The sequence below is a fragment of the Salmo salar genome, chromosome ssa06, assembly GCF_905237065.1.
Source record: "Salmo salar chromosome ssa06, Ssal_v3.1, whole genome shotgun sequence".
In the NCBI taxonomy this organism is placed as follows: Eukaryota; Metazoa; Chordata; class Actinopteri; order Salmoniformes; family Salmonidae; genus Salmo; species Salmo salar.
In genome coordinates, this window is record NC_059447.1 from 13,752,060 (window position 1) to 13,770,919 (window position 18,860).

Below are 18,860 nucleotides of genomic sequence, written 5' to 3' on the forward strand. Positions count from 1 at the left end.
ACAGTTTGTGGGGGTGTGCATGTTCTCGTGGAAGACTTCTGTGACCAAATGTTCCAGAGCAGCCTTTATAAGGGTCATCCCAGGTGTGGCATTGACTAGAGAGGACATGAGAAGGCAAGTAGTGATCACTAAACAGCTAAAAGGTAGGTTTTCAGTCCTTCTTCTAACAGTTTCATTGGAGGAAACTCGTCATCATTTCTACTAAGACTGTGCAACAATGTCCAACTGACCATGTACTTTGTGACAGGAGGATGTGCAGGGATGAGACCCATGGACCACAGCATGCTGAAATGTCTCTTCTCTCTACTCTTGCTAACAGGTAAGACATTGGGCTCCATTTTACTCCTCTTAAACAGGCACAAATTACACTAGAAGAATGTAGTCTTTATCGTTCCTATTAGCAGATTTTAAGTAAACATTGCGAAACAAGCATTTCAAACGGTTATCACAAGCTGAAATATTCAAAACATGTTTTAAACTGCCTCGTCCCATTTTGACGCACTGTTTGGGCTTCGTGCGAAAAATGCAGCACATTGCCTTTCAAACAGATTATCTTACTAAAGTCATGAAAACAATTAAAAATAAAATATTCAAATACATTTCAGTGTATTGAAGCTGTATAACATTTTGCACTAAAAGCTGGCCACGTAGTATGTTGTTTGATCTAAACCTGGTACTCTTATCTCTAGGCTATTATCACTCCACTATAACTGATTTAGAGTACCAGGTTTAGATCACTTTTCACACCTATTGAGTCACTAATATGAAGCCATCAGAAATACTCTAAATGGGGAGATGGGAAACTACATTTGATTCGTATTAACACCCATTGTGTACAATGTCCATGCGTTGTCAATGGCCCGCACAGTGCATTCTGGGTAAATCTGGGACAAGGAGTGCACTCCTTCAATGAGCGAATGGGAGTCAATTGGGCACCAGCTCAAAAACCCAACATGAGCATGAATTACATGAAGGAAAAAAAAGCACATTAGAAATATCTTCAGAGATATTTAACTTGTTTATCTAGTTTTTGATTTGAGACATTACGTACGTTTAAAGAAAAATAAACAGGTTATGAGTCTAGGAACTAACTTTCTACAAGGGATTTCGGGACGATTAGTTTAACCGCGTGACACAGCATCTGACAACGTGAACGCGATTGTCTAATGGGCGGAGCGTTATAGGTTCCTCCATTCACTGACCAATGAGATTCCTATCTCCTCATTTCTTAAAGTATTTCTGCTACCATGAAGCAAGACAACAACCTTATCCGATTGAATTTAGATTACGTGTTTTATTTATTGTACCGTGGTTAAAATATTGGAAGACATCATTGGTTCCTAGAAAAGCACTATATAAATCAAATGTATTATTCTGAAATGATATAACTGTCTCTGGTTCCAGTGTCTGCAGCAGACCCTCCATCCAATGCAGCCATTTTAGCCAGTGAAATGACTCCAGGCAATGCATCCAATACAGCCAGTGCAGGCCAAGCAGCCAATACAGCCACAACATCCTGTACAACACGTCGATGTCTGGCCAGCATGCTGATTGCGAAAGAAGCTCTGAGTCAGCCACAGTCTCCATCATGCATCTCAAAAATCAGTGTGCCGTTAATAGTGTATGAAACTCTGTCTGTCGTAAGTCACTTTCTGTTCCTTTTAATTGAGTTTTGTACAATGTGATGCGTTTCAGAGATGTGCCTACACATGCACACCGTACTTGCTACAAAGTTACAAAAAGCTAAACCAACAACCACACAAACCGAAATTGGATACATTGTAAACGCAGGTACAACGGGGAAATACTTCGCTAGCTAGCATTGATTTGTTTTTGCAGGCATCTTCTTTATGACAGCTATGCTGTCAAATCCTCCCACGTTTCTAGTTTGACCAGCTGTTTTCAGCAACTGGTATTTTTGAATTAGGTTCCCATATTGGCATATTTGCTAGCAACACACTATCTAGCTAGCTTCTAGCCTTGTGTTTGATATGCAATGCAATATCCTCGTAATGAACAGTGTCGAGCGTCCTGACGGGAAGGCAACATTTTTAGCTATGCCAGGCAAAATCAGGCATGATCAGCTCATTGTTATGGATGTATCCAAATTAATGTCAATAGAAAAAAGCTTAAACACAAATGCAGATACTTTGTTATTCTGACTGTGTTAGCCATAGCTTGTTGGCTAACTAGCAAGAAACGGACAAAAAACACGTAAAGTAATTAAGTAAAAATACTTTGAAGTACTACTTAAGTCGGGTTTTTTTTCTATTTTTGAAAACTTCACTACATTCATACAGAAAATAATAATAATACAATATATACTTTTTACTCCATACATTTTCCTTGACACCCAAAAGTACTCTTTATATGTTGAATGCTTAGCAGGACAGGAAAATGGTCCAATTCACTCATCAAAAGAACACATCCCTACTGCCTCTGATCTGGAGGACTCACTAAACACAAATGCTTCGTTTGTAAATTATGTCTTAGTGTTGGAGTGTACCCCTGGCTGCCCATCCATTTTAAAAACAAGACATTGGTGCCATCTGCATTGCTTAATATAAGGAATGTATTTATATATTTATACTTTCACATTTGATACTTAAGTATATTTTAGCAATTACATTTACTTTTGATACTTATTTAGAACCAAATACTTTTAGACTTTTACTCAAGTAGTATTTTACTGGGTGACTTTTACTTGAGTAAAAGTATAGTATACAAGTAAAGTATACCTTAATAGAAAGTTACTCAAGTATGACAATTGAGTACTTTTTCCACCACTGCAAAAACGTCGGCAGCGAGCACAAATAGAACGAACAACTTGGTCGTGTCCATAAATATCTAACTAATCGAACGAACGACTGGGTCTCTAGCAACAAAAAGACGTGAATGTATGAATTATCTTTATAAAAAGGAAAATATATATTTTTTTATTTCTAGCAGTAAATGTGTGCTTTAGTATTTTCTTTGGCAACTGTGGGATAAGCGCCTCAGTTCTGTACATTACCATGGAAAAATAAACTGCAAAGGGACTTGACTCCGCGTTGTCCATTATTTCCAAGGTAATCATCTTCTCTAATATAGTGGCGGTCCGCAAACCAACGTTAAAGGTGCATGCCGCCACCTACTGTGCTGGAGTGTGAGGTCAATCAGTTTACAACATTTCTAAATCATCCTACCTAACTTAGTACTTCTGTGAAAAAAGAGCCCTACTAACTTCTAATAGACCATCCCCAAAATCCCTTCCAAACCCCCCCAACCCCAATGACCCTACACTTCCATCTTTCCCTCTCTTCAACATACTTACAACAATATAACACATGCTCCACTGTTTCTTTCCAAGGTAATGTACAGAACGTTGGCATTTATCCCTTATTATCTTCTAAATAGGACACAAAAGATCTCCGCTTCGAGAGTCAGCTGCAAGTCATGTTGGTAAGTACACATTAAACAAAATCCAGAGACATTCAAGTAAATGTGACATTTTGTAATACCACTCATTATGATTATGATTGTAAACTACAGTCTTGGGAAGACCCTGATTTATCATGGAACACATCAGTCTATCATCATCATATGGTGGTCCTGCCTGTCAGCAAAATCTGGACTCCTGAACTCCATGTGACTAATGGGTGAGTCCACTTACAACAGAATACAATAACCTACCAGTAAGTTATGTTTCATTTATTCTCGATTCCTTCTTGATCTTCTAAAGAGTGAGTAAAACATCTACAGAAATCAAATAGAGATACAGTACTTGGAGTGGCCAAATGTTTAGGTGTGACAGTTCAGTAGATCAATCCTCCGTCTGTTCTCAACTTCTCATGTCTAAAGAGTGCAAACAACGATAAAGCACAGCAACAAGGATTTGCTGGTGCACAGCAACGGGACTATAGAGCACATGGTCATCATGAACACTGTGGTGGGCTGTGAGGTCAATCTGTACAATTACCCCTTCGCTTCAGATTTCTGCCCCATCGCCATCAATGTATGGGCACTTAAAGGTAAGTGCATCATTTCAAGCCTCATTCTGTCTGCTAAACAGCTATTGCGCACTATTACTTACGAAAGATCTTATTAAAAACAAGATGTTACCAAAAACAACTAAAACATATTTTTTAATCTGTATAGCTTACTGCAATTCCGTATATGATGCAATTCAGTTTGTCATCTTTGGAGTTTTATATGCTCCCTGACTGTCTTCCCTACCAATGATGTACAGTGCCTTCAGAAAGTATTCATACCCCTTGACTTATTCCACATTTTGTTGTTACAGCCTGAATTCAAAATGGATTAAATATATTGTTTCTCTCTCACCCATCTACACACAATACCCCATAGTGAGAAAGTCTTTAGAAATGTTTGCATATTTATAAAAAATTAAATACAGAAATCGAATTTACATCATTATTCACACCCCTTTCCTATGACACTACAAATTGAGCTCAGGTGCATCCAACTTCCTTTGATCATCCTTGAGATGTCACTATCCACCTGTTTATGTAAGGTCCCATAGTTGACAGTGCATGTCAGAGCAGAAACTATACCATAAAGTCCTAGGAACTGTCCGTAGATCTCCGGGAATTGTGGTGAGGCATATATCTGGGGAAGGGTATAAAACAATTTCTAGAGTGTTGAAAGTTTCCAAGAGCACAGTGGTCAACATCATTGGGAAATAAAAAAAAATATGGAACTACCCAGACTCTGCCTAGAGCTGGCTGTCAAATCAAACTGAGAAACCGGGCAACAAGGACCTTGGTCAGGGAGGTAACCAAGAACCCAATGACCACTCTGACAGAACTACAGAGTTTCTTGGCTGAGATGGGAGAACCTGCCAGAAGGACAACAGTCTCTACAGCACTTCACCACTCCACCAATCTGGGCTTTATAGGAGAGTGGCCAGACGGAAGCCACTCCTGAGAAAAAGGCGCATGACAGCACGTCTGGAGTTTGAAAAAAGGCACATGAAAGACTCAAGAGCATAAGGCAAAAATATTCTGTGGTCTGATGAGACAAAAATTGAACTCTTTGGCCTGAATGCAAACCACTGTCTGGAGAAACGCCATCCCTACCCTGTTGAGCAGCAGGGATTGAGAGACTGGTAAGGATAGAGAGAACATTGAATGGAGCCAAATACATCCTTAATGAGCACCTGCTTTAGAGTGCAAACAACGTTAGACTGGGGGTGAATACTTACAGCCAAAGCAACGATGGAATGGCTTCAGAACAAGAATGTGAAAGTCCCTGAGTGGCCCAGTCAAAGCCCAGACTTGAATCTCATTGAAAAAAACGTAAATTGCTGTTCATCATCGCTCCCCATCTAACTTGAAAATCTGCAGGGAAAAATGCGAGAAAACCCCCAAAATTCAGATGTGCAACACATTTATTTTTTTGAATAAATCAAGGGGTATATAAAACCCTGGATTGCCAATGCTATGTATTGGCAATTGAGAGGCTTTAAAGCCACTCCCCAGTAGGAGCAGTGCTCCATAGGAATTAATGTAATTCTACAGTATTTAAATTAAATGTTTCAAGGACAAAATGACATGTATTTAAGTATTGTTTTGTTGTTGTGGTGACAGTAACATTAGTGATCTCAAAGTATACTTTAAAACTCCCCTAAAGTCGATGTCCACGACCCCGTGGAAATCTAATTAGCATAATAATCCCCATAATCTGTCAATTTAAGATAGATATGTTTTTCGCATGAAATGCGTTTCAATCCACTGCGCCTGCCGAAGTCGCCCTTCCGCATCTGCGATGAAACATGCCAGAGCTAGGGCAGTGTTTATCAGACCATGAGACATCCCGAAAATCGGTCTTCTCACAAAAATGTCTGTAGCGTTCATATGGTTTGGCCTACAAACTATTAAGATGAGACTCTCAGGAACATGACGGTTCTCTCCGTTTTGCTCTATGACCCCCACAACAGTCACAGGACTGGTCTGAAGTCAGTACAGCCGATATGCCAACTTCTGTCTGTAGCATCCGAACAGTTTGGGCTACACACTATGACCCTTCTATGGAAAGGTGAGTCTCTCAAGAACACCCACAAGCCTAGTTTAAAAGTAAAAAAAAAAATGTATGCAAGAATATATGGAGATAGTATTTAACCCCTTATTTTAGGCACTAAACTGTGTATCCATGTATGAAGCTGTTATTCAATGTGTTTCTATGGAGTCTGTAAAATAATAAAATGTGACAAAAACAAATGTAGACATTAATAAATGCTTCCCAAAAAAATACAATGGTGGGGGGTGCCAAGATGGAGGCACAGTGGTTCAACACAGCGCCCCCCATCAGTCATCTACTGTACAGTATATATACATCATTGTACCTGACACTCCGTCCCTTCCAGGCTTGTGGTAACAGAGGTGTGTTTGGGCCGGTGTAGCATGCTGCAGACCCAATTGGCCTTTTGGGCTGGACACAGTGAATATTAGGGGTGTAATGGTTCAAACATTTTGATTTGGTTAAGTCCTTGATTTTTGGCTCAATTTTCAGGAGGGGAAAAAATTGCCATTATTCCATCCTTTGTAAATGATAATAACGATGGACAATCTTTAATGTAGGCCTAAGTTATCTCCCAATTTAAATAAGGTAAATTAATAAGTTAAGCACGAATAAGAATTATATAAACAACATAACAAATGCAAGCTTTTATGTGTTGTATAGTTCAAGTCAGAGTGAAAGACAGATACTGGGGTAAATGGTTTTAGCAGTATTGCATGATGATAGACATGAGAACTGGGGGTGTTATAAAAGCGCACCCGGTGGAAGACAAACTATGTTCTGAGCGGTATGAAACACGATGAGAGGAGTCAGTGTTTTATTAGTGTGTATGCTGAACGCAAGAACACTCTAGAAATCTTCCATATTCTTATTATTTGATTACTCCTGTAAGCTTTAGCCTAGCCTTAAGGGGGAAGTTCATGATTTTACAACTTTGATGTTAGATGGTTCCTCACCCTGAAAGTAGTCTATGGGCCTGGAGAAACATTAACCCATGGTTCAGTTCTCTCTGAACAACAACTACTAACTTTAGCCACCGCTAACAAAAACAATCAATGGGAGTGATCGGGGCAATTGTCAACATTTCATGGCCAAATCAACTCCATATTTAGTTTGATGTTACTTAATGGTGATTTGGACACAATATTATTTTTTATTGCATTTTGCAAATAATGTGGCACTTCTCTTTGAGACCCCATGCTAACAAACAAAGGATAGGGCTACCAGAATGAATCAAAAAGCTTCTTATGAATAAAAAAGTGAGGTTGTTACACCAAAGTGGCTCTGAGATATGTGTTACAGTAGGCTGCTACCACCACTGAAGTATTATAGATTTCTTTTGATTATTTCAAAAACCAAAAAATTTAGTTTTTTTATTTATGTGATCATTTTTCCATCCTCTTCTGAGAACCAAAATGAAACCAAAACGAGTCATATCAAGAAATGAACCGAACAAAAAATGTAAATCTTTACACCCCTGAAACAACAGATTTTTAGAGTGTGAACCTACGGTATGATCTTTGAATGACTGAACTAGTATCAAATATCTGCCTTTCCAGGATGTGGCATGTTCCTGAACTTTGGGGCTGTGAGCACAACTAGTGCAAACCGTGGGGACTGGCTAACCGAGGACGTGAAACTCGATGCTAAAGGAGGCAGAGATGATCGCAACTATCTATGGGTTAGTGAGTGCTCCGGGTAAATTCAGTAGTTTATGTGGGACATGTAAAGATACTTTACTCTTCCTATTTTTAAGGGCAGAGCTTAAATGTTGTTTACACAGAAAAAATACAATACATTTTTATTTAAGTGTATCTGATGTTTTCATAAGTAGTGTTCTGTTGAGATAAATACACATCCCAGGCTATGTATTGCAACACTGCAAATTTGCAGTGCGTTTCTTTTCCCATTAATTGGGGTTAAGGCATAGTTGGATCTACACAACCGATGGTGAAGGATGTGGACTCATTGACATAAGGCTTTTTTTGATTTCTGAAAACATCTGACAAAGTCTGATTTTGGAATGTAATGCGCTTCCCTTTCAATTTTAAACAAATGCTATACGTTTAGATGCAAGAAATCGAAAAACAAATTATTTCAGTCTGGCCTACCCATCTGTCTTCACAGGTGTCGCTGAAAATGCGGTCCGAAAACCCGTTTTTGTCCCTGGTTCTGCCCAGTATACTGATCATTGTGGCTGATGTGGTGAGCTTCGCCCTGCCGCTGGGAGGGGGCGAGCGTATCTCATTCAAGGTTACACTGGTTCTCAGCTTCATCATGTTCCTCATCATCCTCAACGACCTACTGCCTGGAGGAGGCCAGTGCAGCCCCATCATCCGTGAGTGTCCTGTTTAAACAGGGTTAAACAGTTACATCACAACAAAACACAACAGCCTAGATTATCAATAAAACATTACATCATACAAGACATTACATTACTCGATAACTACAAATGTACAATATAAAATCCACCACACCACAACATGACAATGTGTGTGTTTGTGTGTATAGAGTGCATCCATATAACACTCAAAATGTCTCTCTCTCTCTCATTGTTCTCCATAGGAAAGCACTTCTGTTTCTGTTTGGTCATCCTGGTGTTGAGCACGTTGCAGTCTATGGTGCTCACACGTCTGGCTAAGTGTGGTACTCTCTGGCCCTGCAGCCTCTCCAAGTCCAAAGACTCACTGCTTAAAGACACAGACAATGAAGAGGGTAAACTTTTTCATTCTTCTGTCATCTCAGTTATCCACAGAGCAAAATATATTTTCATGGTTTCCAAAGACATTAACAAAACATCCTTATACAACCATGTATAACCTGACCATGATGTGATAATGACATTATTGTAACCAGTTTCACTGGGTACCCCATAAATTACTTTCATCACCATAAACTAGTCAAGTTGTATTTTGATGCACAACCTTTTAATTCTTACCCTTTCGCTGCAGTTGACGTCTTTCCCAGAAAATGTTCTTGTTACCATCATTTGTCTGGCGTGTACGCTGGTCTGGCCAGCTACTACATTTGATCTTTAATCTGTCATTTTACAAAAAGGTCAATCATTTTTACATCTTTATTTAATCATGTTATATTAATAATAGATTATCCTTTTTTCTCTCATTTACTTTGTCTAGAATCCAAGTCTGATATTAAAGCCTCTGAGGACGAGAACACAGCCCTCCAGAAGGTGGTGAAGTTTCTCAACAAAATGGCTGCACAAGACCAGACAAAAGCTATACACCATCGCTTTGCCAACAAAGTGGACTTGATCTGTTTCTGTATCTATCTCACTGTCCTCATTGTTTACGCAGTCGTCATTTTATATTTCTCCTTTGGTTCTCGATGTGAGATCAACCAATTAGATTTCTGGTCATAAATTCTTTATTCGCTTTTAACAACCATATTTCAATAAATATTGGTGTATTTGGGTCTTCAGAAATTTTGCAAGCACTAACAAAAAGCTATTTTTTTTGAGTCTCTGGATAAAATAAATAGATGTTTATTCTTAAGTAGGGCTTTAACAATATTTATTTAAACATGTTTAGAACTAGCCAGTCATGTGTAATAATACATTTAGCAATTAGGGCTCTAATGAATACATGTAATGGGGACTGTAGTGCTATAATCCCCCAGAATAGAACCTTAGAACTCTAATGAATACATGTAAAGTGGACTGTATTAGTAGTGTGGAAACAAATGAACAGTGTGTTATTTCCTGTGAAGGCCTTATATTATCTCCTAACTAAGCAGGTTCTCAACCTCAGGCTGAGATATCAAATAGTCTCACGATCATCTCCTCCACCTGCGCTGGGCTGTATTTGTGGTATCTCTCAGGGTGTTTGGAGAAATCAGCATGGTCACATCTGTGTAAAGTACAGGTAAATGACCATAATAAAGGAATATCACTGTACCAGCGTTCTGTATGAAATTCTTACTGCACATCACTATTGAACAGTGCTGAATAAAAGAACACGTCTTGTACATAGAGACCAAACATACATGGTACATCCCAGTTTCACCTACACTATTTGAAAAGCATCACTTATTCAACCACCTTATGTGTGCTGAATTCCAAATGGACCCCCTGTTCCCTAGCCACCCTTGCAGATCTAAGAGGATTGGATAGGTAGAGGCAATACGACAACATTTTCACTAGGCCAATCAGAAGGCAAGATTAAGGTATTACCATAATGCTTGTATCCATCCAATTCGCTCAGATCTACAGGAGTGGTTGGAGAGTAGGGGCTAGGAAATAGGGTCTAGTGAATATGGAGTACGAGCTTGAGAATAGGGGCTAGAGAGTAAGAGCAAGGGTATAGTGAGTAAGGGCAAGGGAGTAGGGGCTAGAGAGTAAGAGCTAGGAAATAGTGAGTAAGGGCTAGGGAGTAGGGGATAGTGAATAAGGGCTAGGGAATAGGGGCGAGGGAATAGGGTATAGGGAGTAAGAGCTAGGGAATAGGGGTTGATTCTGAAATTAGCAGCAGTCTCCAGTAATAAGCTCTGTGATATGCCATGACTCCCCTCAGCAGAAAGGCTGTGTAGGCCTTGGACACCATCTCTCTCTGGGCCTGACAGATGGCCTGGCGCTGCTCTCTGTCTGGGATGGCCCACGCCTTCTGAGCCTTATACAGTTCCTCCAGGCCCTCGTTGAAGCTCTGGACAACATAGGTCATAGAAAAAAGATTGTGGACAGCCATGGACTGTCATGTTATCACATACACTGTTATGTAATAGAAAATGCAAACGTTACAATCTTTGGTGTCCATAAATATAGCATGTTACAAATATTATAAATACGAGCCCTAAGCTGACATTCAGATTCAGACACCTTTAATGTCCTCAAAGAGGCAATTAATCTTGCAGCAGTCATAAAATATATAACATCTAAAAATATAAAATAAGCTGATATGTTGGGTTTAAACGTTTGTGATCATTCTATTTGCGAATATGAATAAGGGTTGTGTAGAGATGTCACATGGTACTGATTAGGCCTGGGAATTGCCAGGGACCTCACGATACCATATTATCACGATACTTAGGTGCCAATACGATATGTATTACAATTCTCATGATTCTATATGTATTGCTATTTGATACTGTGATTTTATTGCTATTCGATGTTCCAAACATATTGCTCCCCATATGTCTGCTGCAGAGAGCCATGAGAAAACTAGTTTTGATCAGTCATGGAAATAACAAAAGTGCTGAAAAAAATTGTTTCCCTAATAAATTGGCGCCTTATTTAAAATGAAGATGGAGAACAAGCTATGAAGGAAAAATACTGGAGTTTTGGTGCAGGTACAGCCAACTAGCACAAATATACAGTGGGGGAAAAAAGTATTTGATCTCCTGCTGATTTTGTATGTTTGCCCACTGACAAAGAAATTATCAGTCAAAATTTTTAATGGTAGGTTTATTTGAACAGTGAGAGACAGAATAGCAACAAAAGTATCCATAAAAACGCATGTCAAAAATTGTACAAATTGATTTGCATTTTAATGAGGGAAATAAGTATTTGACCCCCTCTCAATCAGAAAGATTTCTGGCTCCCAGGTGTCTTTTATACAGGTAACGAGCTGAGATTAGGAGCACACTCTTAAAAGGGAGTGCTCCTAACCGCAGCTTGTTACCTGTAAAAAAGACACCTGTCCACAGAAGCAATCAATCAATCAGATTCCAAACTCTCCACCGTGGCCAAGATCAAAGAGCTCTCCAAGGATGTCAGGGACAAGATTGTAGACCTACACAAGGCTGGAATGGGCTACAAGACCATCGCCAAGCAGCTTGGTGAGAAGGTGACAACATTTGGTGCGATTATTCGCAAATGGAAGAAACACAAAAGAACTGTCAATATCCCTCGGCCTGGGGCTCCATGCAAGATCTCACCTCGTGGAGTTGCAATGATCATGAGAACAGTGAGGAATCAGCCCAGAACTACATGGGAGGATCTTGTCAATGATCTCAAGGCAGCTGGGACCATAGTCACCAAGAAAACAATTGGTAACACACTACGCCGTGAAGGACTGAAATCCTGCAGCGCCCGCAAGGTCCCCCTGCTCAAAAATACATATACATGCCCGTCTGAAGTTTGCCAATGAACATCTGAATGATTCAGAGGACAACTGGTGAAAGTGTTGTGGTCAGATGAGACCAAAATGGAGCTCTATGGCATCAACTCAACTCGCCGTGTTTGGAGGAGGAATGCTGCCTATGACCCAAAGAACACCATTCTCCACCGTCAAACATGGAGGTGGAAACATTATGTTTTGGGGGTGTTTTTCTGCTAAGGGGACAGGACAACTTCACCGCATCAAAGGGACGATAGACGGGGCCATATACCGTCAAATCTTGGGTGAGAACCTCCTTCCCTCAGCCAGGGCATTGAAAATGGGTCGTGGATAGGTATTCCAGCATGACAATGACCCAAAACACATGGCCAAGGCAACAAAGGAGTGGCTCAAGAAGAAGCACATTAAGGTCCTGGAGTGGCCTAGCCAGTCTCCAGACCTTAATCCCATAGAAAATCTGTGGCGGGAGCTGAAAGTTCGAGTTGCCAAACGTCAGCCTCAAAACCTTAATGACTTGGAGAAGATCTGCAAAGAGGAGTGGGACAAAATCCCTCCTGAGATGTGTGCAAACCTGGTGGCCAACTACAAGAAACGTCTGACCTCTCTGATTGCCAACAAGGGTTTTGCCACCAAGTACTAAGTCATGTTTTGCAGAGGGGGTCAAATACTTATTTCCCTCATTAAAATGCAAATCATTTTATAACATTTTTGACATGCGTTTTTCTGGATTTTGTTGTTGTTATTCTGTCTCTCACTGTTCAAATAAATCTACCATTCAAATTATAGACTGATCATTTCTTTGTAAGTGGGGCAAACGTACAAAATCAGCAGGGGATCAAATACTCCCCCCCCCCCCACTGTAATATTGCGATATCGTCAAATATAATATCTCAGTATGTATCTGTATCGACCCCCCTCCCCCATCACTAGTACTGAAACAGATCCTTTAGGTACATGGAGGAATCTGGCCTCCTCGTCTTACCTTGAACTTGTCTTTAATCACCTGACAGTCTTTTTCTTTCAACTGAAGCCCGATGGTGATGACATATGAAGAATAGAAAAGGTGTGATTAGGTTTGAATAAAACAACAAGCAAATCCACTTAAGGTAAATAGTGTAATTTGAGAAATATCCTTTTTAATTTAATATACAGTATCAAAACATCTACCCTCACCTTGTCACCTGGCTTAAAGGTGGGCAGATTATTTTCAGTCAGGCACTCGGTCACCTTCAACCAACTGCAACACACAAGCAGCACACATTTACTGCACAGATTAGTAATGTTCAGTAGCATAATCATTCATTGGACTGCCCACAAGTCTGGAACCAACAAGCCTGAACAGCTTATACCCCCCAAGCCATAAGACTGCTAAATAGTTAACCAATAGGTAAAGGACCATCTGCATTGGCCCTTTTTGCATGAACTCTTTTGACTTATAGGATACACTGCTGTTACTGTTTATTCTCTACCTCAATTACATCGTACCCCTGCACATCGATTCGGTACTGGTACCCCGTATATACAGCCAAGTTATCGTTACTCATTGTGGATTTATTCCTTGTGTTATTATTTTCGTATGATTTCTCTCAGCAGTGTTATAAGTAAACAATTCACTGTTCGTCTACACCTGTTGTTTACGAAGCAAGTAACAAATACAATTGTATTTGAGTTGTAGCATAAGATACTTGATTTAATGTAGCATTGTCCCCGTGTGAAGTAATGGTAACGCTTCACTTAAAGCCTGCAGGTATCATGCAGTTATAATGCAGGTATCATGCATTATGATGCAGTTATAATGCAGGTATCATGCATTATGATGCAGTTATAATTCATTATGATGCCGTTATAATGCATTATGATGCAGTTACAATGCATTATGATGCAGTTATAATGCATTATGATGCAGTTATAATGCATTATGATGCAGTTATAATGCATTATGATGCAGTTATAATGCATTATAACACTTGTCATGAGCATGTATGACCACTGTATAATCTATATTATAATATTGTAAACCTAGGCAACAAACATGAGCTGGTAGATTAGTCAACCCACACTGGAGAGGGAGGAATTACATTACATTTCTAAGGGAAAGCAAGTGCCAGGATCTCACAGGAAATATGGGTGTTTTTCAAATATTCCAGAGTTGACAATATTAGCAGCATATCCAGAGACCGAAAAGCTGAACAGATTAATATAATTTTGAGGAGGAAGTTGCATTTAATGATTTACAATGATTCACCGGCTATAAGGGCAGTATGCTAACCGGGTTACCAATCTGTTCCTGTCATCATTCTACTCCTTGTCATGCAAAACATGTTTTATCAATGACAGGGAGTACAAAGAGTGGAATGTTAGCAGAAAAGGCTGTGGATTTCAGGCTAGCAGGAGGCAGCTAGTCTCTTCTAATAATGCATAATGATCAGGACTAATGTTAGATTCCATCACTCCCTTCTTCCTCCTCTGGATTCCTGGTCCCTCACCTGTGCTGGTACGCCCGCTTCTGTTGCTCAATCAGTTCCCCGTACTCAACCTCTGGATCCCTGCCGCTGGTTTTAACCACTTCAAACAGAGATGACCTGCAGGTAGATGTCCCTGTCATAACTAGTCTGCCACCCCTGTGAGCTGTGACAAATTCACTTACAACCCTGAACTAAAGTACATCACTTTGAGTGATCATTATGTTGTGTAGGCCTAGTTAATATCTCAACCTTAGGGATCTCTAATGTCTCAAATAAAGATTTATTATAGACTGTTCTGGAATGCGTTCTGGTAAACTGCATGACCAGGTTCGTATTCATTAGGGCACGCCAAAGAAAAAGTGTTTAAATGTTTTGTCACTGAAAAATAAAATGTCTAATTTCTTAAGTCCAAGTGGTCCCTCCCCTCCCTGTTTGACTGTTTTCTTCCATTTGTTGCCTAATGAACATGACCCTTGTAATGGGAATTTTAATGTTTGTGCTTTTCTTGTTTCTTGTTCTATTCATCTGCTGTACTATAAACCAATTTTTGTGTTCATGCAAGTGGCTGACTGTACAAATCACCTATCAGTAGCTGCAATTTGGCAGTACGCCCAGATCGTGTTTTGAGAACGAACGACCGTGTTTTGAGAACAAACAAAAAATATCTCAGTTTCAAGGTCTCAGCTTAGAGAGAAAGAAGCCTCGTGAGGTATTGGTCGGTCACATGTTATGAAACAGTATTGGTCGGTCACATGTTATGAAACAGTATTGGTCGGTCACATGTTATGAAACAGTATTGGTCGGTCACATGTTATGAAACAGTATTGGTCGGTCACATGTTATGAAACAGTATTGGTCGGTCACATGTTATAAAACAGTATTGGTCGGTCACATGTTATGAAACAGTATTGGTCGGTCACATGTTATGAAACAGTATTGGTCGGTCACATGAATGAAACAGTATTGGTCGGTCACATGTTATAAAACAGTATTGGTCGGTCACATGTTATGAAACAGTATTGGTCGGTCACATGTTATGAAACAGTATTGGTCGGTCACATGAATGAAACAGTATTGGTCGGTCACATGTTATAAAACAGTATTGGTCGGTCACATGTTATGAAACAGTATTGGTCGGTCACATGTTATGAAACAGTATTGGTCGGTCACATGTTATGAAACAGTATTGGTCGGTCACATGTTATGAAACAGTATTGGTCGGTCACATGTTATAAAACAGTATTGGTCGGTCACATGTTATGAAACAGTATTGGTCGGTCACATGTTATGAAACAGTATTGGTCGGTCACATGTTATGAAACAGTATTGGTCGGTCACATGTTATAAAACAGTATTGGTCGGTCACATGTTATGAAACAGTATTGGTCGGTCACATGTTATGAAACAGTATTGGTCGGTCACATGTTATGAAACAGTATTGGTTGGTCACATGTTATGAAACAGTATTGGTCGGTCGCATGTTATGAAACAGTATTGGTCGGTCACATGTTATAAAACAGTATTGGTCGGTCACATGTTATGAAACAGTATTGGTCGGTCACATGTTATGAAACAGTATTGGTCGGTCACATGTTATGAAACAGTATTGGTCGGTCACATGTTATGAAACAGTATTGGTCGGTCACATGTTATGAAACAGTATTGGTCGGTCACATGTTATGAAACAGTATTGGTCGGTCACATGTTATAAAACAGTATTGGTCGGTCACATGTTATGAAACAGTATTGGTCGGTCACATGTTATGAAACAGTATTGGTCGGTCACATGTTATGAAACAGTATTGGTCGGTCACATGTTATGAAACAGTATTGGTCGGTCACATGAATGAAACAAAACGGTAATGATTAATGAATTATGCTAAATCATGCAAATATAACTTGTCTGTGTATAGTCGTATATAAGACAACTGCTGGGACTGCCCCAGCAGAGCTCCTGACAGACGTTCACTATGGTGCATTGAGTTGGTTGGAACCTCTCCAGCGCGCTGACAATAAACAATGGTTCATTTAAGATTGACTTTGAGTGTCCCTGTGTAAGAATTTTTCCACAACACCCTGTTCATTAATGTGCAAGGCACCTAATGCCAGACTCAAGCAACGGTTCATCCACACTGTGTATTACAGCTAACAAACACTTTGGAAATGTACAAAGAGAGGGCCTACTTCTTCATTGACTTGAGGATGTAGTTGTAGTTGTTGAGGAGGAAGATGGCCCCGAGAGCGTGGTCCTCGTACACCTTGGCCTTACTCTGTAGGTTGTACTGGAGATGCTCCAGCACTTTACCTGGAGAAGGGAAATCATAAACATCAAGTAAAACCACATAGCCACCACATGGGGGCAGTCAAGGTTCCTCATGTAAAACCACATAGCCACCACATGGGGGCAGTCAAGGTTCCTCATTTAAAACCACATAGCCACCACATGGGGGCAGTCAAGGCACTTGAACTAAACACCACCCTGTGGCTGATTCTGACTCACAATCAGGGGTGAAAGCAGATTACATTTTTGCCAGTATGGCACCTCCAGTATCGAATTTACTTTCTTTGGAGCCAAAAGCCAGAAGCCAGCATATTGCCTTAGCTTAAAGGTGTCCGCATGCTTCCCAGCCGAAACAGTTCGGAAGAGTTTGTGCATATATGACAACATTTTGTGATATTTTTCTTAGTTTTGTACTTCGTTAAGGGTTTTTTCAGTTGTTCGGGCACAAACATTTTTTTCTTGAGGCAGGCTGAAGTCGGTAGCTGAAGTCTACGCCCCTTCATCTGTGATTGGTCAACAGTAGGGATTCTTCAGTAAAGTCTTTGTTGTCATTCAATGAGAGACGACTCGTTTTTATGCAAATTTTTTCATTGAGAAACACTGCACCAAACATCTTTGTTAGATGTAAAGTTGCGCAACTAAGGTCTCTGCAAAAAACTTGCAAATTAATGACAGAATTCTTGAGCTATCTTAGATCAATTCTGACTAGAAATTTGGCTTGTCACCTAAAACACAATCAAGAGCATCCTGTCGGGCTGTATCACTGCCTGGTAAGGAAACTGCTCCGCCCACAACCGTAAGGCTCTCCAGAGGGTGCTGCGGTCTGCACAATGCATCACCGGGGGCAAACTACCTGCCCTCCAGGACACCTACACCACCTGATGTCACAGGAAGGCCAAAAAGATCAAGGACAACAACCACCCGAGCCACTGCCTGTTCACACCGCTAACATCCAGAAGGCGAGGTCAGTACAGGTGCATCAAAGCTGGGACCGAGAGACTGAAAAACAGCTTCTATCTCAAGGCCATCACTGTTAAACAACCATAACTAACAGAGTGGCTGCTGCCAACATACAGACTCAAATCTCTTGCCACTTTAATAAATGTAATAAATGTATTTAATAAAGGTATCACTAGTCACTTTAGATAATTCCACTTTAACAATGTCTACATGTCCTACATTACTCATCTCATATGTATATACTGTATTCTATACCATCTACTGCATCTTGCCTATGCCGCATGGCCATCGATCATCATATATTTATATGTACATATTCTTATTCATTCCTTTACATTTGTGTGTATAAGGTAGTCGTTGTGAATTTGTTAGATTACTTGTTAGATATTACTGCATGGTCGGAACAAGAAGCACAAGCATTTCGCTACACTCGCATTAACATCTGCTAATCATGTGTATGTGACCAATAAAATTTGATTTGATTATTTTGAGGAAGTGTAAACTGGCTACGGTGTCTCAAAATGGACAAACCATACTATTGCCACTTTTTTCTAATTTTTCAAGTGAAGGTATGCGAGCCCACTCGACTTCGGCTAGCCGCCAGCTGAACTGAAGCACGCGGACGCATTAAGACCCAACGGTTCAGCGTCTTGCCCTTGTCAAAGGTGTCATTCTGGATATTAGACACAGCCATGTTGAACACTCACAGACATAAGGACTCAGTGCTCTCTGATTGTCATTCCCCTTGGACTCCTGACTGTCTGATGGCTGTTCTTCTGATTCATCTGCATCTGGTGAACAAAACAGTTCCATATCTACACTGCACATCTTATCTCAATGAGGAAAAACCAACCATCTGGTTTTGTAAACGAATACTCAATCTAATAAACAAAGAGAAAGACTCCGTACCAGTGTCGTGTTGAATGTCCACTTGAACACTACTGGACACCTCCATAGTTACTGTGTCACTGTCTACATCATGAGGATAAAGGATGGACCGAACAGCATCTGCAAAGGACAGCAACTGCTGCAGGAAGAGAATGGTCTGGAGACAGTAAGAGAACA

General features: G+C 40.1%; 2 protein-coding genes across 3 annotated transcripts in view; one reads left to right on the forward strand and one right to left on the reverse strand.

Annotated features, from left to right (window-relative positions):
• LOC106606390 (zinc-activated ligand-gated ion channel) lies at positions 1-9,931 on the forward strand. Its single transcript, XM_014202552.2, has 10 exons — positions 1-143; positions 248-319; positions 1,405-1,640; positions 3,397-3,441; positions 3,532-3,638; positions 3,841-4,010; positions 7,578-7,699; positions 8,146-8,356; positions 8,584-8,733; positions 9,156-9,931. The coding sequence occupies exons 1-10, from the start codon at positions 20-22 to the stop codon at positions 9,395-9,397; spliced, it is 1,479 nt and encodes a 492-aa protein (XP_014058027.2). The 5' UTR covers positions 1-19; the 3' UTR covers positions 9,398-9,931.
• The window catches only part of LOC106606389 (exocyst complex component 7), a 21,598-nt gene continuing 12,269 nt past the window's right edge, over positions 9,532-18,860 (reverse strand). Inside the window, exons 12-19 of one of the 2 annotated variants that reach the window (XM_014202549.2) lie at positions 18,705-18,840; positions 18,503-18,586; positions 16,739-16,859; positions 14,576-14,671; positions 13,263-13,326; positions 13,072-13,113; positions 10,543-10,676; positions 9,532-9,884 (exon numbers count right to left, since the gene is read on the reverse strand). In XM_014202549.2, the coding sequence (XP_014058024.2) occupies positions 9,782-9,884; positions 10,543-10,676; positions 13,072-13,113; positions 13,263-13,326; positions 14,576-14,671; positions 16,739-16,859; positions 18,503-18,586; positions 18,705-18,840 (780 nt within the window). In that variant the 3' untranslated portion in view covers positions 9,532-9,781. The remainder of the gene's footprint in view (positions 9,885-10,542; positions 10,677-13,071; positions 13,114-13,262; positions 13,327-14,575; positions 14,672-16,738; positions 16,860-18,502; positions 18,587-18,704; positions 18,841-18,860) is intronic. The other variant, XM_045719812.1, reaches the window with a different exon arrangement.

Excerpts from the sequence above, each read along its gene's own strand:
- LOC106606390 (XM_014202552.2), top strand. The coding sequence starts at position 20 with ATGTTCTCGTGGAAGACTTCTGTGACCAAATGTTCCAGAGCAGCCTTT. Across the intron at positions 3,442-3,531 it reads GTCAGCTGCAAGTCATGTTG|TCTTGGGAAGACCCTGATTT; the intron begins GTAAGTACACAT and ends TGTAAACTACAG. Across the intron at positions 4,011-7,577 it reads CAATGTATGGGCACTTAAAG|GATGTGGCATGTTCCTGAAC; the intron begins GTAAGTGCATCA and ends CTGCCTTTCCAG.